The 26,191-nt window shown below is 37.4% G+C and overlaps 1 protein-coding gene across 7 annotated transcripts in view; it reads left to right on the top strand.

The window, feature by feature from the left end:
- AGFG1 (ArfGAP with FG repeats 1) overlaps positions 1-26,191 on the top strand; it is a 64,925-nt gene that overhangs the window by 19,997 nt on the left and 18,737 nt on the right. For all 7 annotated transcript variants that reach the window (XM_054585588.1, XM_054585587.1, XM_054585583.1 and 4 more), the window contains exons 3-4: positions 22,368-22,483; positions 25,649-25,811. In XM_054585588.1, the coding sequence (XP_054441563.1) occupies positions 22,368-22,483; positions 25,649-25,811 (279 nt within the window). The remainder of the gene's footprint in view (positions 1-22,367; positions 22,484-25,648; positions 25,812-26,191) is intronic.

Below are 26,191 nucleotides of genomic sequence, written 5' to 3'. Positions count from 1 at the left end.
TTTCGTTTCTAAATTTAAAATTCTAAATTCACAAGCTGTGTGTCATTTTAAAATCCTGGTATCATTTTATATGTTGTACTCAGAATCTATAATGAGGTTAAACAGGTCACTAGTGGCTATTCCTAAATCATCCCATTCCTACGTGCTGTAATGTGTTGGTCATTTTCAGTGCAGAGTAGCGGATTCTGAAAAGTGGAAGGCCAATGTCAGATAGAGCCTATGGGACATGAGAGCAAAGACAACGAGCTTGTGAGTGAATCCTAAATCAGTGCATGAAACTATGTTTCTATTAAGTTTGATTAAAACCTAAGCAGTCTTAACTCAAATTGCTTCTCTATAGGGATATTGATAAAGTTGGGTGGGCTTGTTAAATATTTCTTGAAGTGCAGTGGTTTTCTGCATAAAGGATCAGATTGGACTTGACAGGTTAAGAATGTTGGATAAGATGCTTCTGAGCCTTGATTTCTACAAGTGGAAAAGAGAAAGTGTTGTTTGGGGTTTTGTGTTTTTTGTTTTTTTTTGTCCTCACCTGACGATATGTTTATTGATATTTTTAGAGAGAGGGAAAGGAGGAGGGGGGGAGAGACAGACAGACATGAGGGAGAAACATCAGTTGGTTTCCACCCATATGCTTTCTCATTGGATATTGAACCTACAACGTAGGTATGTGCTCTGACTGGGGATTGAACCTGCAGTCCTTTTTTGGTATACTGGATTACACTCCAACCAACTCTGCTACCCAGTCAGGGCAATAACAATAACATCTTCATGTAGAAGGTTTAGAATGCTTTGAACTCGGGCAACCTGGGAAGATTCCCAGCATATTTCCTGTTGAATAATAGATTTTCAGATGCTGTTGAATCAGAATCTAAGATAAAAGATGTAATAGGAGAAGGATTAATGTTTTTTTCAATCCTTGCTCTGAGTTGTTTTATTAGGGGGATTTTCCAGTTTTCTTAGAAAACAGTAGTGTCATTTACATTAATATTTTGGTTATGTATTTACATTCATGGAGCATTTTAACTTTGAATTTATGGAAGCTTAAATAATAATATAAACTGGCAGTTATTTTAATGTTAAATATTTGTCATTATTGAGTGGCAGAGTTAAGTTACATACTTACTACTCCAGGATTTACAAACAACCTTGTGGCTTGTAGCAGAAGAGAGACATTTTCTGTGAACAGCAGTGAGTAAATATTGGAGGCTTTGCAGGCCACCTGTAGTCTCTGTTGCATATTCTTGTATGAAATTACACACCTTTAAACATGTGGAAACCATTCTTAGGTCAGGAATAGTACAAAAACAGGCCAGTGGTCCAGTTTCGTCTGTAGGTAGCTGAACAAAGACTCCTGGTCTATGGAATACCAAAATCTTCAGCTATAAATTGTGTGTGTGTGTGTGTGTGTTTAAAATTTTATTTTAATTTTAGAGATAGGGAAGGGAGGGAAAGAAACATCAATGTGTGAGAGAAACATTGATTGGTTGCTTCTCACATGCCCCCAACTGGGGACCTGGCCTGCATCCCAGACATGTGCCCTGACCAGGAATTGAACCAGTGACCTTTTGGTCACAGGCCACTCAGTCCACTGAGCCACATCAGCCAGGGCCGAAGTCTTCAGTTCTTAATACAAATTTTTTTTTATAACCTGGCTTCTTTTCCTAGTTAATCATTTTCTTCATTCCCAGCAGGAATATTTAATTACAGTAATCTCGGTTTTTGTTTTTCATACATGCTGTCTGTATTCCAGTCTTGCCATTTTGCTTATGCTGTTTTATTTATACTGAATCTTTTTCCCAAGGCCTGTCAGTATTTGTATTCTATTAAATCTTTAGGATGATTTTAGTCCATAGGAATGAAAACCTCCACTCATATTTTAAACTTTTTTAAAAAATGGCATTCACTGTAAGATTTTACAGATTTTTTTATTGGTCATAGTTTCCTTTATATTGATATTATTATCCTCAGAACATTATCAACATTTTCATGGCATAATCTTCCATACTTCTTCATTATACTTGTAGCAATGAGAATATATACAAGAGTAAGTACATCCAAGGGAGTTTCAAACTTTATACCCACTTGAGTTTCATTGGTCTTACTTTCATTAGCAAGTTTAAAAAAAAATTTTTTTTAAATTTTAATAAGAATTTAGAAGACCTGGGTTCTATTCCCTAGAGATTCTGACCCTAGATGTAGGTTGAAGCACAGGAATGTGTCCGAATTTTAAGGCAGAATTCCAGGTGATTCTGATGCTGACAGCTATAGACCACCTCGGGAAAGCCAGAATAGTATATGCTCCAGAGTAGGACTGGGAACAGTCTGGTCTGGTTTCAGCACCAATAATTAATTAACGTCACGTTGGGCAAACTTCTTTCCCTGAGCTTCATTTTCCTTTGTAATCCATGGGAAGTACCTGTCCTGACTGTTTGAGGGTGATTTGAAGATAGTGTATGTGAAATGTTTTGAAACTGACATCTTATATAAAGATATTTTTTCAATTGATTCCTAAGCTCAGGGGAAAAAAGTATCATATAGAAAAATGTGCTTTGAAGTGAATTTAATGAGTTTAGTATAGAGAGAATTTTTTGTTAAACTTCAGCCAGTATGCTCTTAATAAATATGAAAAGTTAATTCATTAATGGTGGTCATGTTAAAAAATTAACTATAAAAATGTAATTATTTGAGAGAATATCTTCCAAGTGAGGTATTTGAGGTTTAAAACCACCTAACTTTAGAATATTGAGGCACACTGTTGAATTATTTAAGAAGATATTTGTTTAATTTTTGAATGTTATCAAGAAATGCACATATGTATTTTATTTCCTTCCCTTAAGAGTCTCTTTGAATCAAGATGAGAGTAAAGTGTATACATTATCAATGCAAATACGGGTTTTAAATCTCTGTACTGATGACAAAGAATTGGAGACTCAGTGGATCACATTTCAACCTGCAAAGGCCTGGACCTGGCAACTTCTTGGGGCCTGTATCTTTTGCTCTGTGCGACAGAGCCAGGTTTTGTCAGGATGGGGAGGGGCTGGCCTCAGACCAGGCGGCTTCTCTGGGTCTGGAAATTCTAACCTGGAGTCCCTGGGAAACACTGCCACTGAGGTGACTTCCAGGCCTTGAAGCAAACTCGTAACACAAGTGTCCCCAGAGCACACATTTGAGTTGCCCTTTACCTGTGTCTTTCCGTTGATCCAGCGTCTGCTGCTTAGGCTCCTGGAAGATGGTGCTGGGTTCTTACTATAGAGCAGGAAGCCTGTTCAGCTGCTAGGACAGCAGCTGGCATTCACCCTGGCAACAGAGGGTGCTGTCTAGTGGTAGGGTGCTTAATGAGCTGGTAAGAAGAAACTTGGAACAGGCTCTGGGCCCATAAATTTTTGAGGAATTGGTGATGATATTTTGTATTTTGTTTTATGAAATTCAAGCCATCCTGCACGGGAAAGATCAGTTATGTTTAGGTGTAACCAGAGGCCATGTCCAACAGGAACTTCTTGAAGATTTAGATAGATACGTTTTATCATTCTTTTACTGGACCATGGATACCACTAATTCCCCTAGAACAAGCTCATATGGGCCTGTAATGTTGGCATCTTTCCAAGGATGGGGTGGCTGTAAGTGGTCATCTGGTACCAGAACTTGTTCTATTTTGTGCTGTCTATCATGGCGTGGTGCCATAGGTCTTAGTGCAGGTGAGTAGAGCCTCCTGGTAGTGTGAGTGCTATAGTGCAACAGCTGCTCTGCCTGCTGGGGGCCTAGGGCTTAGTTTGGTTTCCTGCTTCAATGTCTCAGAAGTCCCCACTCATTATAAGACTCTTGTCTCAGTCAGAGGCTGCTCAAAACCAAGCGCGACAGCCAGATCTGTCTTCCTTCCTTACCCCCACCCTAACTCCCAATGTTTTATTATGAAATATTCAAATATACATAAAAGTTGATAAACTATGCAGGTATAATAACTATTATGCTATATTTAGCTAATATTTATCCACTTCTTACTTGCAAAGATTAGTTCATAACATGCCTAAAATCTTTATCATTAATTACAACTTACTATTTGTTAATTTTTTGAGATATATGCATACAATGAAATGTAAAAATCTTAAGTGTACCTTTGGAAGAGTTTTGCTAAATGTATCTAGTTTGGTAACCTAAAGCTTAATAAAGATAATAGAACATGACCATCAACCCCAAAAGTTCCCTGACATCCCTTCCTGTTTAGTCCCTCTCATTTCAGAGGCAACCAGTATTCTGATTTTTATTTATATTCATGTAAGTAAAATAATAAAGAATGTGCCATTTTGTATAAAGGCTTCTTTTGAGAGTTATGCATGTGGATGCCTATAGCTTGTTCCTTTTTTTTTATTACTGAATAGTATTATATGAATATATCAGAATTTGTTCATTCTGCGTCAGATACATGTGTAGTGAATATTTTCTCCTGGTCTGTGGCTTTCTCGTTTATTTTCTTACTGATGTCTTTTATTAAGCAGAAGTTTGTTTTTTTGATGAAATAGTTTTATCATAGTATTATAATTACTGCTTTCTCTATTCCATCTTGAGAAATCTCTGCTTGCTCTCAAATAATGAGAATAATCTCATTTTATATTTTAGAGGCTTTGAAAAGTTTGGCCTTTATGTTTACATCTGTGGTCCATCTCAAATTAATTTTGTGTGATAGAGGTCACAGTTCATACATTTCCATGAATCTATATAGTTGTTCCAGTTTCATTGGTTCAGAACACTTTCTTCAGTGGATTGCTTTGGAGCCTTTGTCAAAAGTGAAGTGACCTTATAAGTATTGGTTGTTTCTCTCTATTCATTTTCATTTCTTCATTGGTCCTTATGCCAGTACCATGCTGTGTTGAAGTAAGTCTTGACAGCCCTTCAGTTTCTTTTTCTAAAAGACTTTGTTTTATGAAATTCAAGCCATCCTGCACAGGAAAGATCAGCTGTGTTTAGGAGTAACCAGAGGCCATGTCCAACAGGAGCTTCTTGAAGATTTAGATAGATACTTTTTATCATTCTTTGGGTATCATTTTTATACATATTTTGGGTTAAGGGTGGCAAACTGTGGTCACCCAGCCATTTGAGTGATCTACTGTTTATGGCCCTTTGTATGGCCATTTGAGTGATCTGTTGTTTGACATGGAGAGTAGGCTTGGTTGTCCCTTTCTGTCCTCGTTACCCTCTCCTGTTGGCAGCTTCTGGTACCAAATGGTGTAGTCTTATTTGGGAGTTGATGACTCAGTCCCCTTTGGCCAGATGCTCAAATGGAGATGACTGGGCTCTCTGGGAGGACAGAAAGGAGCACTGGGATCTGAGTGCCACTGGGACAGAGGATGAAAATGACCCAGGGTAGTTAATTCAGATTAGTAGTTTCTTGTATCAGTTTTGATGGGTTGTATTTTTCAGGGAATTTGCCTGTTTCATCTAAGTTGTCATATTTATTGATGTAAAGTTACTCATTATAGATCCTATTTTATAATGTGTATAGGATCTATATAATTTTGCTCTTTATTCTGTTTACTCTGGGTTATTTGCTTTTCTTAGCTTGTTAAGATGAAACCTAAGGTCATCAATTTGAGAACATTGTTTTCTAATATTAGAGCAATAAATTTTCTCTCTAAGCTCTGCTTTAACTGCTTTGCACAAACTTTGATATGTTGTATTTTATCACTTAGTGTAAAATGTAGAGTATCAGCTGATACTTATATTGTTCCTCTGTAGTGATAGGACATTTTAAAGTTTTTGAACTTTTTCAGAGTGTGACTTTGGTGTGTGTGTGTGTGTGTGTGTGTGTGTGTGTATCCTCTCTGGTGTTTGCTGAGCTTCTTAATCTATTAATTTGTCTTTCATTGAATTGGAAAGTTTTGGCGATTTTTTTCTTGGAAAATTTTTTTCTGCTTCATTCTCCATCATCTCTCCATCTGAAGTTTCACCTGCATGGAAGCTAGACATTTTGCTATAGTCTTATAGTTCTCTGAGCCTCTGCTAATTTTTTCTTAGTCTTTATTTTCAAATTTTATTAATTTATGTTCAAGTTTACTACTTTTTTCATGTCCACTGTCCAGTCATCAGATTGAAGTAATTTCTGCTTATCCCCACCTGAATTTTCTGTTACCGCAAAACTCCAATTTTTAATTTGGAATTGACTTGATACTATCTTTTCTAGTGGTAGAATTTACATTTGGTTCTTTTCTATAACTTCTATGCCTCTGCTGAAATTTCATAGTTTCCTTTATTTTCTTTTTAATCCCCACTCAAATATTTTTTTTTTTTAATTTCTTTTAGAGAGAGAGGAAGGGAGAGAGAGAAACGTCTGTTGGTTGCCATTGTATGTGCCCCTACCAGGGATCAAACCTACAACCCTTCAGTTATGGGATGATGCTCCAATCAACTAAGCTACACCTGCCCGGGCCATACAGTTTCCTTTTATGCTTTTGAATATAGGTGTTCTCACTGCTTTAAATCATTGTTAATTCCGGAGTCTTTATCATTTCATATCTGTCTCAAGTGGTTGCTTTTTTTTTTCTTTAAAGATTTTAAATATTTATTTTTAGACAGAGGGGAAGGGAGAGAGAAAGAGAGGGAAAGAAACATCAGTGTGAGGTTGCCTCTCATGTGCCTCCTACTGGTGACCTGGCCTGCAACCCTGGCATGTGCCCTGACTGGGAATTGAACCAGCAATCCTTTGGTTCACAGGCTGGCGCTCAGTTCACTGAGCCACACCAGCCAGGGCATGCTTTTGCTTTTGATTATGGGTCATTCTTTCCTGTTTCTTTGAATATCTAGTGATTTTGGATTATACTCAGAACATTGGAAATAGTAGGTTGTAGAGCCTCTGGACTCTGTTTTGTCCTCCAAAAACTATTGGTTTTGTTTGTTTTATTCATTGTTTACTTTAGCAAACTCTGCTTCTCCTGGTGAGTGCCAGCTGAAATCCCTTCTCGGTTCTTTTAGTCTTTGATTGAATTGCGTGGAATCTGTCCTGCACATTCAAATAGGTCAAGAGTGTGCCAGAGATTTGGGCAAAGGTGATATACAAGTTTTACAGTTCTTCTCTCTGATTCTCTTCTTTCTGGATTTGCCTCTTATTTTCCAGTTGCTGTGGTGAGGTAAACTCTCTCTGGAAGCTTAAACTTTGTGGATTTCTGTTGAGTTTTAGCGGCTCTGATTGGCACTCACTGGAGCTTTCTTTCAAGTGATGAAACAGCAAATGCACAGTGCTGTTTCTTTCTTACAACTTCTCTCCAGTTTTTGTTTGCCTGTGGTTGCTCTCTAGAGTCTTCTGATGGATTTTATAATGTGTCCAGAGTTTTTATCACTGGAGGACTGGGTTTTAATATGAGTTACTCTGGCATTACTGGAGGTAAAAACCTATTCTTTTGGTTCTTTGGGTTCTATCTTTTGGTTGTTTACCTTTTAAATTAATTTTTTTTTAATTTTTTATGTTTCTTCCTCCAGTTTTTTACTCTTTCCCTTCTTCCGCCTCTCCTCGCTTCCCCTTTTCCCCTCCCTTAGCCCAGCCATTTGTTCAGTAGTTTCACAGTATCTGGACTTTGCTGATTCTATGCACTTAGTGTCCGTGGGGGAAGAACCACTGTTTTATAGGTTGGGTGTGTTCTTTTATGGAGAGACATTTTTTTTTTTGGTGGGGCGGGTGGTAATGTTAGCCTCTAATACTAACTATGCCTCTGATCATTACCTAGGGATTGTAAAATTGTGATATTCTAATTTAGTCACTTTCCAAGCAAAGTCTGGGGACCTGTAGGGGATCTTGAGACCTTTTCATGGGTTCCCTAAGGTCAGAAAATTTAAATAATTCTAAGATTCGATTTGCTGCTTTTTCTCTCATTTTCATGAGTATAGTGGAATTTTCCAGAAACTACATAACATAAAAATACAGAAGCTGATGAGAAATCAATTGTCTTCTCTTTAACCAAGTATTAATGAAATTTGCAGAAATGTAAAACAGTGCCATTGTTTTCAGTAATTATTTTTGTTTAAAAAAATATAGCTATTTTTGCGTCTTTTGGTCAAGATGGTTGAGTAGGTGAACGCTGTGCTCACCTCTCCCATGACCACACCAAAATTACAACTAAATTATAGAACAACTGCCCTTGAGAACCACCTGAAGACTAACAGAAATCATAACTAAGGTTATAAAGAAGAAGCCATGTTGAGACGGGTAGGAGGGGCAGAAACATGAAATGGGCTGGCCCTTGTGTGGTTGTAATCCAGAGGAATAGCCCAACTATGGAGGTCCCCCCCAGAGTGAGGCATACCACCCCTATACTGGGATCCCCAGCGTGGACCACCAGTGTCAGGAAGAGGAGTCCCAACAATACCTGGCTGTGAAAATCAGCAGGGATTCACTCCTGGTGAGAGGGAGAGGTGTTGGAAACCCACACATCCTCTTCAAGGGCCTCTGCATGGACTTACTCACTGAGGCACACGCTCACTTTGAGCTCCTGCCTCACTCTGAACCCTAGCGCTGGGCAGCTGCTCAAAAAAGTGCCAGGGATATACAGGGAGGAACTGAACTGTCTGGCTTCAGGGCCAGGCCTGTAGGGGCAGCTCTGTCTTCCATTTTGTTCCTTTGTTGAGCCCTTTCCCCACAGAGCTGGGAAGTGGGCACCATTGTTCTTTTGTTGGTCCCCCCCTCCACCCCCAGTGCAACTTGAAGGCGCCATGCCTGAGTCTCCATCAAACTTCCCACCCTGGTGATGCCCTGAGAAACCTGCACTACCCAACTTGTGCTCAAACCTCTTTAAGTGGCTGTTATTCACAAGTGGCTGGCCTTGGTGCATACTAAGGACTCCTTAAAATCCCTGCAGGATCCACAGTCCCCCAAAATGTAGCTGCTGACCTTGGTGTGCCCTGTACTTTTGTTTCTAAGTGGCCCCTAGTCCAGCATTAGTGGCAGTTGGTTTCAGTTCACAGCATAGCCTCTCCCAGGCACCTCCACGCCCACCATAGGCAGCTACCAATCATAGATCACTTTGTAGCTCCTACCAGGTACCCCCGGGCTGAGCATAGGCAACAACTGACCTGGACTTGCACCTGCACAGCCTCTTCCAAGAAGCCCCAGAACCAACACACCAGGTGACCAGCTTTGACCACACCAGAGCGCCACCCAATTAGTTCCACAAAGGACACACCCAAAGGTTGGACTCAGCAGGTACCAGAGCCCCACGAAAGCAAATCCATGGAGTCAGCGCCCACACAACAGCTCATCAGCTATGGTCATGACCAGTCCTCACAGTGAGTCAGTCTGAAGGTCAGTTCCAACAACTGATGTGCTAACAGCAGTCAAGGCTCAACTACAACAGGAGGGCACCCTTAACCAATGCAAAGGATACAACTGGAGCGCTCAGCTCAGGTGAGCAGGGAGACTGCCACTGAACTCCACAGGACACCTACTACATACGGCCACCCTACCAAGACTGGGAGATGTAGCAGATATACCTAATAAATATTCAGTAGAAACAGATACAGGGAAGCAGCCAAAATGAGGAAACAAACAAACATGTCCTAAATGAAAGAACAGAGCAAAACTTCAGAAAAAGAACTAAACAAAATGGAGGCAAGCTATCTACCAGATAGAGAGTTAAAAACACTAGGTATAAGGATGCTCAGTGAACTTAGGGCAAGAATAGATGATCTCAGAACTTCAACAAGGAGATAATTAAAAAAAAAGAAAGAAAGAAAGAAATAGAGACTAAAAAAGAACCTGTAAGAAATGAATATGTAGATGGAATCAGTACCAGGTTAGATGAAGCAGAGGATGAAATAAGTGGTTAGTAAGAAAAGGTAGCACCCAATGAGAATAGCACAAAAGAGAAAAAGAATCCAAAGAAAAAATAGAACAGTTTAAAGGACCTCTGGGACATCAAATATAAGAAAATTTGCATCATATTGACTACCAGAAGGAGAAGGAAGAGAGCAAGGGGTTAAAAACCTATTTGAAGAAATAATGACAGAGAGCTTTCTTACCCTGGCAAAAAAAATAGACATACAAATCCAGGAAGCAGAGGGTCCCAAATAAGATGAACCCAAAGAGGCCCACACCAAGATACATCATAATTAAAATGCCAGAGGTTAAAGATGATCTTAAAAGTAGCAAGAGAAAAGCAGTTGGTTTCCTACATGGGAGCTCCTATAAGACAATAAGCTGATTTCTCAACAGAAATTTTGCAGGCCAGAAGATATTGGTATAAAATATTTATGAGGATTAAAAGCAAGAACCTATAACCAAGATTACTCTACCTAGCAAGGCTATCATTTAGAGTCAAAGTAGAGATAAAGAGCTTCCCAGACAAGAAAAAACGAATGGAGTTCATCACCATTAAATCAGTATTACAAGAAATGTTGAAGGAACTTCTTTAAGAAAAAGAAAAAGAATAAAAATATGAATAATTAAGTGGCATTAGCTACATGCTTATCAATAATTTCTTTCAATGTGAATAAGTTAAATACTCCAAAAGACATTGGGTGGCTGAATGGATAAGAAAACAATACCCAAGTGTCCATTGATAGGTGATTGGATAAAGAAGATGTGGTACAAAGAGGGTAGGGCAAAAGTAGGTTTATGTGAAACATGGAGTTTATTCTTGTATTATTATTTATTATTGTATTCCATGAGAACAACTGGAGACCTACTATTGCCCCACCCTAGAATATTACCCAGGCATAAAAAAACAAACCCGTGCAATTTTATCATTTGTGATAACATGGATGGACCTAGAGGGTGTTATGCTAAGTGAAATAAGTCAGGCAGAGAAAGACAGAATATCCTATCATTTACTTAAATGTGGAATCTAGAAAACAAGTGAAGAAAACAATGTAGAAACAAACTCATAGATATTAAAAACATGGTTACCAGGTGGGAGGGTGTTGGGAGACTGGGTGAAAAAGGTGAAGGGATTATGAAGTACAAGTTGGCAGTTACAAAATAGGCATGAGATTGTAAAGTACAGCATAAGGAATATAAATAATATTGTAATAACTACGTATACTGTTGGGGCAGTACTGTACTTTCAGGGGGATCACTTCTTAAGTTATATAAATGTCTACCTGCTATGCTATACACTTGAAACTTATATAATATTGAATGTCAACTCAAATTAAAAAATACGAAAAATTAAAACTTATTTTTATATGTAAAAGTTATTTACATTAACGTGCAATAGTTTTATTGTTATTTAAGTACATTAGAACAACTCATAAATATCAGTGGATACAATACACATAAACAAAGCCCCTTGTCCTGAATATTTAACTGTTCTCAAAATAATGAAATTGTTTATTTGATATGTTTCAGTCAGTTGCAGTTATTCTTATTGATGCTCAAAAATTGTTCCTTTTAAATGAGATTACGATTTGGGAACCTTAAAACTCACCCTCTTATGCAAATTTCATTTTTACTTAAAAGAACTTTACCTGCATATTTCTTTTTCTCTTTTTTAAATTAACCCATAAGCCACCCATATATTTGCAAATGTTCAAAGAAAACTAAATGTTTTTTCTCCTCATTATTGATTTATGTAGAATGTGGTATAGATCAGGTTTATGTCAAAGGCTTGTTTTACTTTTGGGCCACTTAGTCTGTTTTTCAGCCTGAAGGCTGAATTCTCAACCTTAGTCAGCTGTCTGGCAAATGCGTGCCTTTAGTTACCGGGACAACCAGACAATAGAATGTCAGTAGTATCAATCACTCTCCTGGAGCCTTAAGTTGACTTAAAGAGTGAATGAGTAGTGTTCATGTTAGAGGTCACTGGAATGCTTTCCCTAAACCAAGGCTAATCCACAAACAGTTCTTATTTTACATCAGGACAAGTAAATAGAACTGTTCTTAATACTCAGCTCTTTAGGAAATGATCAGACCAACTTGCTCATTCTACTCCCTTGCTCAGATCCTCTTTTGTTCTAGCTGTATTCTGGCAAATATAAAACTTACTCTGTGGCAAGAAAGAAATATAAACCTTTGGTTAATTTTTCCTCCTTGGCAAGCTTGCCTCTTGGATTCGTACTGTCTTTGGGAATGAGAGTGCTTTGCTTGAAGAAGCCTCACAGATTAAGTTTACAAGAATTGGAACAGAAACACTGGTGGGAATTTTTTTTTTTTTTTTTTAAGAAAATGATTCTAAAGTTCATCCAAAAGAACAAAGAAGTAAAACTTAGCTGGGAATAATTTATAAAATGAAGAATAAATAGAATTGGCTCTACTTAGATACTAAATAATCTGTATGTTTACAGGCAATAATGTGCAATATAAATTTATAGTAATTACATCAGTATGAAACTAATACAAGTATAAGCCCAGATCTGTAGACTAGATCCCAAGATACACTGTAATTTTTATATATATATTAAATGTGTATATGAAATTGTAAAATAAATGAAGTTCCTCACTTCAGTGTGGGAGGAATTGGTTATTCAATAGAGAATCAATGAGAATGTTAACTGACATGGTATACTAAAATAAATTTCAGGAAAAAATGTAAAGTTAACATTTTAAATCCATAAAGGAAGCCATAAAATACAGAAAATAGTTTCTAAGTGTCTCCCTACAAAATACTTACTAGTCCTCAAAGTGATGACTATGAAGAGATCTGGCATATGTAATTTTAACCAAGTAATCAAAATTGACATCACCAGAAATGGGACAAATTGACATCATGTGCATTCTGATGTGATACACTGGGAAGGATACAACATCACTTACGTGGTTCCCCCCAAATGTATAACATACATTTAATCACAAGGAAATCTAAATTAAGGAACATAATACAAAATAATTGGCCTGTACTCTTCAAAGCTATCAAGGTGTCCCAAAAGATAAAGAGGCTAAGAAGCTGTTCCAGATTAAATGAGAGTCAGGAGACAGGACAGTTACTGATTCTGTACTAAGAGAACCTTTTTCCCTATACAGGACATTATTAAGATAATTGGCTATAAATTAGATAATTAAAATGATTTCCTGATTTTGATCTTTTAACTGTGGTTACATAAAAGAACGTCCTTATATTTAGGAGATATACATTTGTGGGTAAAGGTTCATGTCTCTAAATGGTTCAGAAAAAAAATTTTGTCTATCTTGAGAGAATGCGAACATTGGAGGCTGTGAGTGAAGCGTGTATGGGACTTCACTGCTCTTGCAAGTTTTCTGTGAAGCAAGTTATTTCATAAGAAAGAAAACGGGCACAACTAAATAATGTTGTTTAAAGATGTGTACACTTCAGAGTGGACAATAAAAACACAAGAAGTGATTACTGTAAAAATAGAAAATATAGCTGATTATGATTTAACATTTAAATGTGTAAGGACTTTATAGACTAAAAGCTGTGGAAGAAATCAAAAAGTAAAAAATTGATAAATATAACTAGCTAAAACATAGAAACTTGTTATAGACATCACAAAATTAAAAGGCCAAGCAGGTGTTTGTTACCCACATAGAAGACAATTTACATATGACACCTTTGTTTGAGAAAGCAGGGAATTGGCAGTTTTTCTTAAAACCACTCAAACTTCAAAAGCAAAGATAATTTGCAAAGCATGTTCACCAACAAACGTGTTTTTTTGGGTGGGAGGTACTTACTAAGCTCATGCTTTCCTTGCTGAAGGAAGAAAGGGGGAAGGCTCCCTGCCTTGGGAAAACCACAACACACACAGCTGATTGGACCAGGAATAGATACCAACCCTAGAGGCCAGCGACTAATAAAGATCCTCTCAAGAAATTGAATTAAGGTTCACAGAGAGACTGGATATAAGTGATGAATCATTTGAGCAGAAAAGGCAGTGTGTAATTGTGCCATGTGCCGTTCAATGACTAAACAGAAGAAACTGTTCTAAGATAGCAAGAGCAGGGATTAGACATAGTGTGAAGAGCAAAAGTTATAAACTATGTGTTTGGGGTTTGTGGGGAGAAGGCTTTGGAAACAGATACTCAGACCCCTAGGTCCCAGATGGCTTCCTGTTGGCAACCCAGGTTTGTCTTGCATTCTTCAAGTATTGCTGTATGCTTCCCTAAGCCGGCTTTGTCTGATCTGGTGTGGCTAGATTTTGGTTCTTTGCCGCCTAACTGGATCACAGTTCTATCTGGCATTAGAGACATTAATGAAATAAGGCATGGGGGTGTGATGAACTGTGTATACTACCTTTACTAAGTCTCTACAGTAGGTGTCAATTAGAGCTACTGGTCTCCTTCACAGTCCACAGACACTTGCAAGTAAATTTATTTATTGCCATTTCCACTGGTTAATTTCTGGATAGTGTTCTAAATATTGGCTTCCTTTATCTTTTTCTATTTCTTTGGAGTTATCAGTTATTTAGAAAATGAGTATTAAATACCTGTTAATCTTCTCTGATACTTTTTCTTCTTTATTCTCAAGGAAATAATTATATATAATAAATTGTCCCTTAGATGGCCCTCACTCTTGGAAAGTTCTTCCTCCAGGGAAAGGCTTCTTTCATTTTATGCTCTTCTCACGGACCCAGTTGCATATGTTCTAGTACTTGCTAGTATATTTTTATAAAATCAAATTTTAAGATCGAGTATACCATATATTTGTGGGATACAACAAATAATTCTCTTCCTCCCACCTTTCTAATAAGTTCTTCTGACTGGGCAAATAAATTAACATGAGACAAGATAACGGGAAAATGTCAAATTTATTCTGGATACCTATGTTGGGATGTTATAAATATGAGACCGAAAACTCTTTGGACAGTTAAGGCTTATCTGCCATTCTGGACTAAGGAGAAGAAGGGGGCAGGGGTCTAGGATTTCAAAGGGAAAGTAGAGAATTCACAGGTAGAGGAGAAAGAGCAAACATGTGGTAAACAAATTCTTGCTGAGCCACCCAGAAACAGTGGGACACAGAGGGAGGTCTAAGGACAGGCTTTGCCAGATTTCTCCCTGTCTGCCGTATTGAATTTATAGTGTGATGCAAAGATAATGCCCTGGGTTTCTCTTTCTGAATTCTTTTGGGCAGATAAGGAGGAGGGTCAAAAGTTCTTTCTGAGTCTTTTGTTTCTTGATAACCAGCTTAAAATCACTAACCTAAAAAGGCAAAACTTAGGTCTCTTTCACAATCCTAAAAAGATTCTCAATTACTATTAGTGGATATAGAAATTGGACAGTGAAGGAAGCTGTTAGGGAAAAAAATGATTCATTTGAAATACTGTATTGGAGAAGCACTCTATGGATAACTTGGACTGCCAGAAAAGACAAACCCTAGGGTCGTAGAGCACGTGAGGTCTGAAACATTGCTGGAGGCAAACTCTCCTAGTTTGGCACAGCAAGAGAAAGCAGGGTTCTTCGGAAAAGACAATAATGCTGGGAAAAACAGAAGGCAGCAGGAAAAGAGGAAGACCAAATAAGATATGGATTGACTTCACAAAAGAAATCATAGGCCTGAGTCCACAGGAGCTGAGCAGGATTGTTGAGGACACTACTCATTCACAGGGTCTCTGGGGGTCAGAGCCATCTCAAGGGCAAATAACACACACTTAAAAAGACTTAAAAAAGACAAATGCAGGACTAGCTGTTCCTCTTGTATAAGGCATATGGATATTGTTTTTGTTTCTGCAGGTATGAGTATATATAGTCATTACTGAGAAATACCAATCAGTCGTTGGTAGAACTATTAGTGTAGTCATTGCTCATATAGAAGGAATGAGTATAGGAAATGTTAACAATCTACTTGTTTTTCCAGTATTTAACTTGAGTCATTACATATATTTGATATATTTGAGATATATTTCTGACTGTGGATTTTTTTGGGAAAAATACTAGGGCAAAAATGTTTTTTTTCTTTTAGGGCAAAATAATATGATGATGATAGAATTTTGTATAAATTCATGGTAGCTCTCTAGAGAACTTCTAATGGTATTTCCAATTTGTTAATATTTATTTCTGTTCCTTTTTCCTTTCTCTCCAAAAAGTGGATATTAGTTTCTTGTTCATGAATTTTTCAGTTCTTTAAGTGTCCTGTTTGTTATTGCTGTATTTGGTGGGCAACATTATGAAATGGTATAATTATATTTTACACACAGGAGGAGGCAGTAATACTCTTTCCAGTAAGAAGAGAAAGGACAAAAAAAAAAAAAAGTATAAAATCTAGTTATATGTATATAGATTGGCCTAATGAAAAAAACTTTTAAATTCTAGAGCATGTTTCTGTCCTTTCCAAATTTTTATATCTTTTTAGCTAGAGGTTGCAAGCAGCCATGCTACATTGTTTATTCCTTGTATCCTATTTATGAAAATAAGGGTTTCATGAATAAATGTAAATACCCATTCCAGCAATTTTCTCTCTATTTTGCTGTCCCTGAGAGGATTACAAAGTTGTATTATCACTACACTTACCTATTTTCCTTCTCAGACCTGGTACAACACTGTTTTCTACCTTTTTATATGTGAGTAATTGAGAATTAGTATGGATGTTTGGTATTTTTGATGTTCATAATTGAGTTTGTTAAATTGCTTGCACTGCATATGTTTGTTATGATTTGGGTGCCATGTTGGATATCTTCCATTTGTCCTTGTAGCTCAAGTCTTTTCCATGCCCTGGCTCCAGGCAGCTGATTTATCTGGATATACAATTGGGTTTTCTTGCCTCTGCTTGGGTCCATTTGAGGGAGACATTATCAGCAGATCAAAGAAAGGAAGGGAGAGAGAAGTTAGAATGCCTAACTTCACTGTGTGAGATCCGCAGCCTGGCTGCACCCTTCCATTGGAGGTCACAGCACCATTAAGTAGCCCTTTTGTTTGAGAATCTGCTGACCTCTTCCTCTCCTTCCCCTTCACTGCCAGCGGGTGGTGGAGGCCCTGCTGTTACCAGCCCTGGGATACTAGACTCTCACTTGTGATTTCCTCAGAGCCTCCTTGCGCCTTGTAAATAGACTCATTATTGAACTTGACCGGGGTGGAGTGTGCCATCTGTTTCCTATGGCAGTCCTGACTGATAAATACACTTTAAAATACTTTAGATTCTGTTGGTGGCCATTACAATTGCAATTACAGAATGGATTAGCATAGAATAAGGGGAAAAAATATTCTGACAATTTCATGAATTCTCTTGGCTGGTGTGTAATTTTTTAAAAAAATTCCTTTGTAAGATCTGTTTTTGAGTATTACCAATCTGTTTACTGAACAATTAATATGGTATGACCCATTGTCTTAAGCATTGTGGGGAATTAAAAGTAAATGAGATACATACTCAGTGATTGTAATATAAGGCGATTTGTAACCAGTTTCATGTGAGATACAAAGTGCTATAGTTTCGCTTCAGATACTGTGGTTCCAGGAGAGAGCTTCCATCAGGACCACTTTGCTTCTGCAGGAATGAAGGGAGCCCTGCGGCCTGTGTTCTGGGAGAGACTTCTTCCTTGCTTATTAACTTCAGTGCTCCATAACCCACTGAGAACCACGTGAGACCGGGCCCAAGAGTAATAACAGCTGATGGCATTTAAAGTTCATTCTGTATTCCTGTTCTGAGTGCAAAACATGTATTAACTCAGTCCTTCCAACATTCCTTTGAAGTGGGCACCATTATTAAACAGAGTTGGAATTCACACTCAGGCAGTCTGATTCCCTAGTCCAGGCTCATAACTACCACAACCATTGCGTTATTCTGTAGTTAGGAATGATTATCTGCTTCCCTCATAAAGATCGTCATAACTTAATTCCATCATGTGGGAGGCCTTTTCAGAGGATGGTGTTTAGGTACCTTGGTCCTCATTGATCTTTCTAGTTCCTCAGCCCCATGCTCCTCAGGTAGGTAGATTTTATCACTTGCTGTGTCTTGCTGCAGCCGTACACCAGTCAGCTCTCCTCATTCATGATAAATTTTAGCGCTTTGCATGCGTTCTTTCCACTAGTGTTAATCACTTCTGCCAATCCCAGTGACCTTATAGTCCACATGATTATCGTCATAATAAATCAGTTTCCTGATTTCTGTGACCTCTTATTTCCAGTGAACTTTCATCCTGTTTTAGAGTTTATCGATAACTATATGCCCTCTCATATTTCAAGTTCAAGTATCCGTTTCTCTGACTGCTATTGTGTCTCTCTTTCACTCATTCCCTCTAACTTTCTTTAACTCCAGTAGTTTGGGCATGGCTGACAGGAACTCTAGTCCACTAACGTGAAGCTTGTTGTCTGTCATTCTCACCACGCTCGTTTTTCCTAACCTACCTAGATTCCATGGTCTGTTCTGACCACTCCCTTTTAACTCTTGTTATATTTTACTTGATTAAAGCCAAACACTCCTACTTTGTACCTAAACAGCCAGATGAGACTGGAGGAAAATACATTACTCTGACTAGTGTACATTAAATAGTCATGACCACAGGCCCTAAGTGCTGTCTGCAGTTTAACTGGATTCACTCTATTCTCTTCCTTCAACCTTGAAAAGCTCTCCCTTTTCAGTTGATGTTTGTTATTTTGCTAAAACAAGTAAAGCAAAACAAAACAAAATAAAAATCCAGAAAATAGAACTTTGATACTTTACTATCAGCATATCTACAAACCTGAAAGAGCAATTTTAGTAGAATGGTGGGAGCAGAAGCCAACTTTTCAAGGACTAAAATGTGAATTGGTCACAAGGAGCTCTAGAGACTGTGACAGTATTCCAGATGTGTTCCTGGAACACTGTCTCTATTAAAGGAACCTTGCCCAATTACAGGTTTAGTGGCTAAGTCAATCTGAGAAATGCTGAAAGCTGTATATAGTGTACAGGGTCTCTCCAGAAGGTATCCAGACATGTAATATGAAAAAGAGACATTTATTAAAGATACAAGATACAGAAAAATGTTGTACATAGGACAGTGACACCTCAGTCCCCTTCAAAGTAGGCCCCTTGGGACCTCACTCTATTCTTTCAGTCATCATCAGCTGCCCCGTTGTACTTTCCTGAATCTCATTGGTGGTCTGAAATCTCTTCCCTTTTAAAGGTGATTTTAGTTTTTGGAAAAGCCAGAAGTCACAGGGCACCCAACCTGGGTGGTAGGAGGGCTGAGTCCACCAGGGTGATTTGATGTTTCACCTAAAAACTCTGCACAAGACGTGATGCATGAATGAGTGCATTGTCGTGATGAAGCTGCCAATCACCAGTTGCCCATAGCTGCGGCCTTCTGAATCATCTACATAGTTTCTGCGGAGGAATGTTCAAGCTTAATGCAAAATTTGATGCAGATTTGTTGCGCTACTCGCTCAGATATTGCGAATGCAACGGCCGCACAGTACACATGCGCACTCAACAGCGTCTGCTGCCCCCCACTGACTAGAACAGTGAAGTTGTCATTGTTCATGCATGAGCATTACAGTCCACTCTCCTTGGCTGCCAGGTTTCATTGATATAACGGAAAGTTCTTGTATTAACAATGGCTGTACTTTTTCTGGACGAACGTCTTATATATGCAAAGCAAGTTTCTGTCTGCTGGCCTAGAGTTTACTACAGCATTAGCTTTCAGTCTTTGGCTTATTTTGTAGTCATCTACAGGGCTTGCTTAAAAACAGATTGCTGGGTGCCTCCTGAAAATTTGCACTGCAACAATTTTTTAGGTAACTCAGATGGTGCCAGTCCAGGAAAGTGAAGAATTCCATTTCTGAAAGCCACTTCATTTGAGTAAGAACTCTACTGCCAAGAGTGACAGCTAAGATTTAGGATTTTGAACAACCTGGAAATAGCCAGGTGGGGTAACAAAAATAGAAATAAGAGCTGACTAAGATCATGAAGGAACTTTGATGGTGAGACAACATTAATTTGTGGTGGGTCCAACCAGCTAGTTTTCATGATTTTCCTTGGCAGGTTGGCCTGTCCAAGAGCAGGAGCAGAGTTACTAGCAGTCAGTACAGAATTTTGAGTGAATCCTGCAGGCTGCCAACATCAGATATCTATCAAGTTTACCATCAAGCACACCATCTTGCTTTGTGTTAACTGGGATAAGTACCAAGAGAATAACTTTATGATTTGTCTCCAGCACATCTTTTTATTTGTTTGTATGTTATTATTTTTCATTAATTGTTCTTAGTTTAAAAATTTGTATGTGGTAATTAATAGGGGTTTTGGAATGTAAAGACTAAATGTTTATGGCATTTAGAATCCTGAACTAATTCTGGCAGTTACAGTTAATAAATCTTTGGCTTTGGGCAAATGACTACCATGTCTCTTGTTCTTGTCTGGGAATTTTTAAAATAGAAGAATTAGGAACTTCCAATTTTCTTTTTATGAATGTAATTGTAAAACCGCAGGATCTTTTAAAATTACATTTTGGGAGAATTATTAGTCAGGTTTTTGCCTGAGGGTAGTCCCATGTGGTTCTTTTTAAGTAGCTAAAATATTTATGGCAGAAGCTGGGCCCCTACAGAGTTATAGTATTTCTGGCAGTGAGTTTTGCATTACCATTCCTGGGTGCCTGCACTTCTCTGGTTTTGCTTCTGAAATATTTTTATAATGAGACAGTGTCTTACTCTAAGGCTTCGCGGGTGTCAGCTGTTTCTGCCTTAATGACTTTATAGTACCTGTACTGAGCCTGGAGTAGGAGGGAGCCCCAGGAAAGGCTGTTTTCACACATGCTTGATATGTGATGGGAGAGGAGAAGGCTTAGTCCTTTTCCTGTCCTCCCTCACCCACTTCAGTGAGCAGGTAAGATTGAGAAGGGTTACTGGTTTTCCTTCTCTGATTTCTCACATTTCTGGCAAACTTTTCGAAGCTTGATACTATTTTTTTTTCACAGTTTTGATTGTTATTCTTTAAAATAATACAATTTTGGAAACTGCGGACCTGTTTTTTATAGCTTTCCGGAGGAATAATTACAGGAACTTGTGCATACTTAAGTGTCTAATTTGACGAGTGAAGCTTGATCACCACAATACGATAGCACATTTTTTCAGCATCAAGAGTTTTCTTATGCCCTTTTGTAACACATCTGTTTGATTTGCTTTCCATCAGTATAGATAAGTTTACATTTTGTAAAAAGTTAAATGAATCATGTGGTGTGTACTTTTGGGGATGGGTCTGACTTATGTCAATAAGTATAATTATCTTAAGTTTTATTTATGCAGTTGCTTGTATCAGTAGTTCCTTATTACTGATGAGTCTCCTACTTGGATATTTCAAAAATCTGTCCATTTACTTGTTGATGGATGTTTGGGTTTTTTTCCAGTTTGGAGATATTATCAGTAAAGCTGCTGTGAACATTTGTGTGTAAATCGGAGTATGGACATGTCCATTTATTTCTTGAGTAGCTACTTAGAAATGGGATGGCAGGGCCCATGTGGTAGGTGTATGTTTAAGAAACTGCCAACTCTCTTCCAAAGTGGTTGTACCATTTTACTTTCTTGAGAGTTCCAACTGTTTCATTTTCTCACTAATACATGATATGGTCAATCTTTTTATTCTTAGGCCTTCTAGTGATGTCTGTGTTGTGTGGTCATGGTGTTTTAATTTGCGTTTTTCATATGACTAATGATGTTGGACTGCATATTTGGTAAAGTGGCTGTAAAATTTTCTACCCATTCTTTGAACAGTTTTTTTGTCTTTATTATAATTGCGTTTTAAGAATTGTAAAATACATTCTGGATTGATGTTTTTTCAAGTTCTTACATGTTTTGCAAATACTTCTTATCACTTAGTAGCTTGCCTTTTCTTTAAGTTTTTGAAGAGCAGCAGTTTTTAATTTTGATGAAGACCACTTTATCAAATTCTCTTCATTGTTTTCTTAATGCTCTTGTGTCTTATTTGAGTTGTCCATCATTTCTTTGATTTGTCTAAAAAGGGATATTTCAGTTTCTCATTTTTTAGGCATTAGGGGGAAACAGCATAAGAGGCAACTATGAAGTGAAATTCGAATCTTCTTTATGTTCTGTTACTATTATACTTTAATAGCAAATTGTTGATGATTCTAGTAATTTTTGTTTGTTATTTGTGGTTGATTTTTAAACCTGTGAAAGGGTGTGTGAAATTGTTACTGGCCTAGTTCACTCTGTTTCATCCGGTGAGATAACTGAGATTCATAAGGTGACAAGGCTTTGTTAAGGGCTTACTGTGTGGATTATTCCAAGACCAAAAAATCCCGTGTCCCCTCTAATCCCGTTTCACTATTTGTTTCCCTATGAGGTGCTGTTCTTTATGATGCTGTTGCTCAGATTTTATTGCATACTGTTAACATATTTAAATAAATTACTTAATTTGTTGACATCTTCATTTCTCATTGTGATAAATATCCTCACTGAAAACAGTATTATTACAATTAAGTAGGTTAGTTTTTTGAGAGATCATAATTTTCCCTTAATATTTCATTAAGTGAAGATGTTGATTTTTAACACTTTTTTTTTTTTTTAATTCTTTTCAAAGGTCTGTAAACAGATTTGGCTAGGATTATTTGATGATAGATCTTCAGCAATTCCAGACTTCAGGGATCCACAAAAAGTGAAAGAGTTCCTACAAGAAAAATATGAAAAGAAAAGATGGTGAGTGAATAGTTTGTATTTAGAGCAAAGGTTCCCCAAATCACATTAATTATGGGTAAGATTAGTCTGACATAAGGGAGGGAGGAAGGAAGGAAGGAAGGAAATAAATAGGCAGGTTAGGTAGCTAGGAAATAAAGGAATAGGTAGGTAGGTAGGTACCCATGATACTTTAGCTTTTTATTGGATTTGGTTCCAGTATCCTTCACTTCTACTTTATCTTAACTCAGCAACCTGTTCCAAGTTTCTTACCATTTTTTGGAAAGTTAGGGATCATTCCTTTGAATCCTTCTCTAGCCCTGTTGGTTTCTTCAGATATTTTTAGTCTTATAAAGCCTCCTTTCTTCAAATCTTTATTCATTTAACAAGTATTTATTTAGTATCTCCTATATACTTGGCACTATGCTAAGGCTTTCGTGTAGTCCACTCACAATCCATCCACCTAATTGCATCTTGCAGCAAGTCTTTGCTTAAGATATCTTTTACTTCCCATCCAAGAAGTCATTTTACTACCTGGTTAAGGAGGGAACATTTATACTCCCCTAACTAAATCTATCAGATGGTAATTTTTAAAGAGAAAGAAAATAGGTTGGGCATGTAGCTAGTAAGCCCTTTAAAACAGAACAGGGAGTATATGCTTAGAGCTAGTGTTTAACTGCTTTGGGCTCTTAATTTTTAGCTGTATCAGCACAATGTAAGTCAGTTGACTAAGACTCATTAATGATAAACTCTTGTTTCTTTATAAGTATTCAGTAGTGTATATTTCCTTATTTTGGGGGACAAGAAGATTAAGGAGAGAGTCACAAATAGAGGGAATAGATAATGGAAAAGTTAATGGCCTGTTGCTATCCTGAGGAGAGCTGTGTTTTAACCCAGAGAATGATATATAGCCAGGAGGCTGTTTTGGTCCTGAGGGAATACTTGCTGTGATTTTATGGGTGAACTGTCTCTACCTTCATCCTCTTAGCACATTAGAAAGTTCGTGCTGCAAACTTTGTATTCAACTTTGTATTCTTAACTGTTCTCTTGAGGAGGCTGCTTTTTACAAAAGCAAGATTAGCACTAGATACATTAGGTGTGAATATAGATAAAACATACCAGTAAAGTTTTAGTTTGGAAAAGAGGAAAATTTTAGACGGTGGGGTGATAGTAAAAACATGGAAAATAAGTATGGAAAAACATGGGAAAAAAATAATTGATTCTTTTTAAATGAAGTATACAATTATCTTTTTATCATTTTAGTTAATTTCCTAGACCTTCCGCCCCATAGTGCAGGCTTTTCTTGTATAACCCTGGCCTAATTTTTTATTTCCCCAACAGTTTTACTTTTACCAATTCAGAGTATTAGTTTGAATAGGACTTAGCTGCAATTTGAGATAGTTTTGCTTCAATTAGCAAGAGGAGTTTTTGTGAATATGGGTTGATAGAATTAAAAACATATATCCTCCAACATTTTTTTTTATAATAATAGTAAACAATAAAATCTGTTCATTCAAACCACAACCCAAATAACTGTTAACCTCAAATAATTGTGATTTGTGTTATTTTTTCTGTCCTGAGAAACAGCACAGTAATAACAAGGTTAACAAATATGGCTTTTAATTGGTGGGTGGGAAGAGGGAGTGACCATTCAGGAAGGCCAGGACCTGTGCATTTGAAACACATGCTCCTGCACACCTGTAACATGTGACTAGAGAGCAGCGCAGTTGGTTTTTAATATGGCATAAGAACTCTCCAAATGCAGACTCCCTAAAAATCCCTACTTTGAGCAAACCATTCTTAAAACAGTGGGGCTATTGTCATCTAAAGAGATTTTGACATTGTTCTTTTGACCAATGTTCAAACTTACTGTGTTATACAAATTTACCTTATTTTTGGTCAGATGAGTCTTTTGAAGTAAATACTATAAATATTATCTGGTTTTACCCTTTGATGTGACTATGCTCAAAAGTTGGTATGATCAGTGATATGCCAAATTATGGGAAAGATAACTTCCTTTATTCATTGTCTTGTTCCATCATCTCCCATGTACTGGAAAAAGCAAAGCAATTTTATTGTTTGTGATGATTATGCAGTCTGATGATAGCTAACACCTGTTCCAGGAACTCTTCGAAGTGCTTTACAAATGTTAACTCATTTATACTTTACAGCAATCATTCTTCATTTTATAGATGGGAGATCATAGGCACAAAGAACAGAAGTAGTTTGCCTTAGGTTTCACAGCTATTGAGTGGTGGAGCTGGAATTTGAATAGTCTCTGGAACAGATAGGTGCTGTTAACCATTGTTTTCCTGCTTTCTCCACCTACTTGAAAAGGGGGTGTTGAAGGAGAAAACCCAGAAATACAGAAAGTGTATGCTCTGTATAATCCCAACCCTAGAGGTCATCGTTCTCAATATTAGGGAATTATATTATTGCCTTTCTTTCCTTCCTTTACTCTCTTATTCCTGTCAAACCTGAAAGACCCATGAAATAATATGGACATCTTCCCATGTCAAAAAAGTAACTATGTAGTATTATATTAAATAGATTTAAGAGGGCTGTGGTAACACACGTGTACATGCATTTGTGTACATGTACCTGGTACCTCTGGGGCACAGAGCTTACCTATTTATGTATTTTAATAGATAGTAACAAAATTTGTAATGTTTACACTAAGATTAAATACGAATGAATTAGATTACAGGTGTTTTCATTTCTCTGTCTCCCTTTGTGAATTGTTTCTGCCCATTTAAAAATTGGGTTCTTCATCTTATTCTTACAGATTTGTAATAGGCCTTTATATTTTAGACTTCTAACTCTGATAATAGATGTTTTCTTTCTATTCTGTTTCCAAATGATACTTAGGATCTTATAGTACTTTAGTTTTTAAAAATTAAATTATAGTATTAACTATACATCATGATAGGCCCACTGTTTAAAAAAAGATTATTGTGTTTATTTTATAAAAACTAAATAAATAATTGAAAAAAGTTTTATGTTTTTATTGCCCTTTCTCTGAGCATTTCGGTTAAGTGTCGTCTTCAGCTGTCAGTTCCAAGAGGGTTTTGAAATAAGATTAACATTAACAGTCTTGTACAAATTTAGAATTATGCTTATCATCTTTGAGTGTAGCAATTCCTATATTTTTCTTAGTTAATTGCCTGTTCACCTTCTCATGTGTTTTAGGTATGTCCCACCAGAACAAGCCAAAGTGGTGGCATCAGTTCATGCCTCTATTTCAGGGTCCTCTGCCAGTAGCACAAGCAGCACACCTGAGGTCAAACCGCTGAAATCTCTTTTAGGCGATTCAGCACCAGCCCTGCACTTAAATAAGGGCACACCTAGTCAGGTGAGTAGTCGTCAAGTCTTTGTAGAGGCTTCTACCTAAGGAGGGCTGAGTATAATGAATTTGAGAATTTTTAAAGACAGTAGCATAACCTTGTATGCCAGCAGCATTATGTACCAGTGGTTTATAATACTTTAAAGGATTGTTGGTTAAGTGGTTGGGGTGTGTGTACATTTGCTCCTTTGCTATTGCTAATACTAGTCTCTGTGCATCCTCCATGTAAAGGTATATGGGAACATTGCCATAGCTCTGTCATATAACAGAATTGGTAAAACAGGAGTCTATGGTAACCATTAGATTCATAACAGTATAGCCTCTGTGATGTATTTCTACAGGGAAGGATTTCTCAAGCAGTGGAATTTCCCCCATGTCTGCTTTGTAAT

The sequence above is a fragment of the Pteronotus mesoamericanus genome, unplaced genomic scaffold (genome assembly GCF_021234165.1).
Source record: "Pteronotus mesoamericanus isolate MK-2021 breed Mesoamerican mustached bat unplaced genomic scaffold, CSHL_Meso_final contig_90, whole genome shotgun sequence".
In the NCBI taxonomy this organism is placed as follows: domain Eukaryota; kingdom Metazoa; phylum Chordata; class Mammalia; order Chiroptera; family Mormoopidae; genus Pteronotus; species Pteronotus mesoamericanus.
Note: the sequence above shows the minus strand (reverse complement) of the source record. Positions and strands in the feature narration are given on the sequence as shown.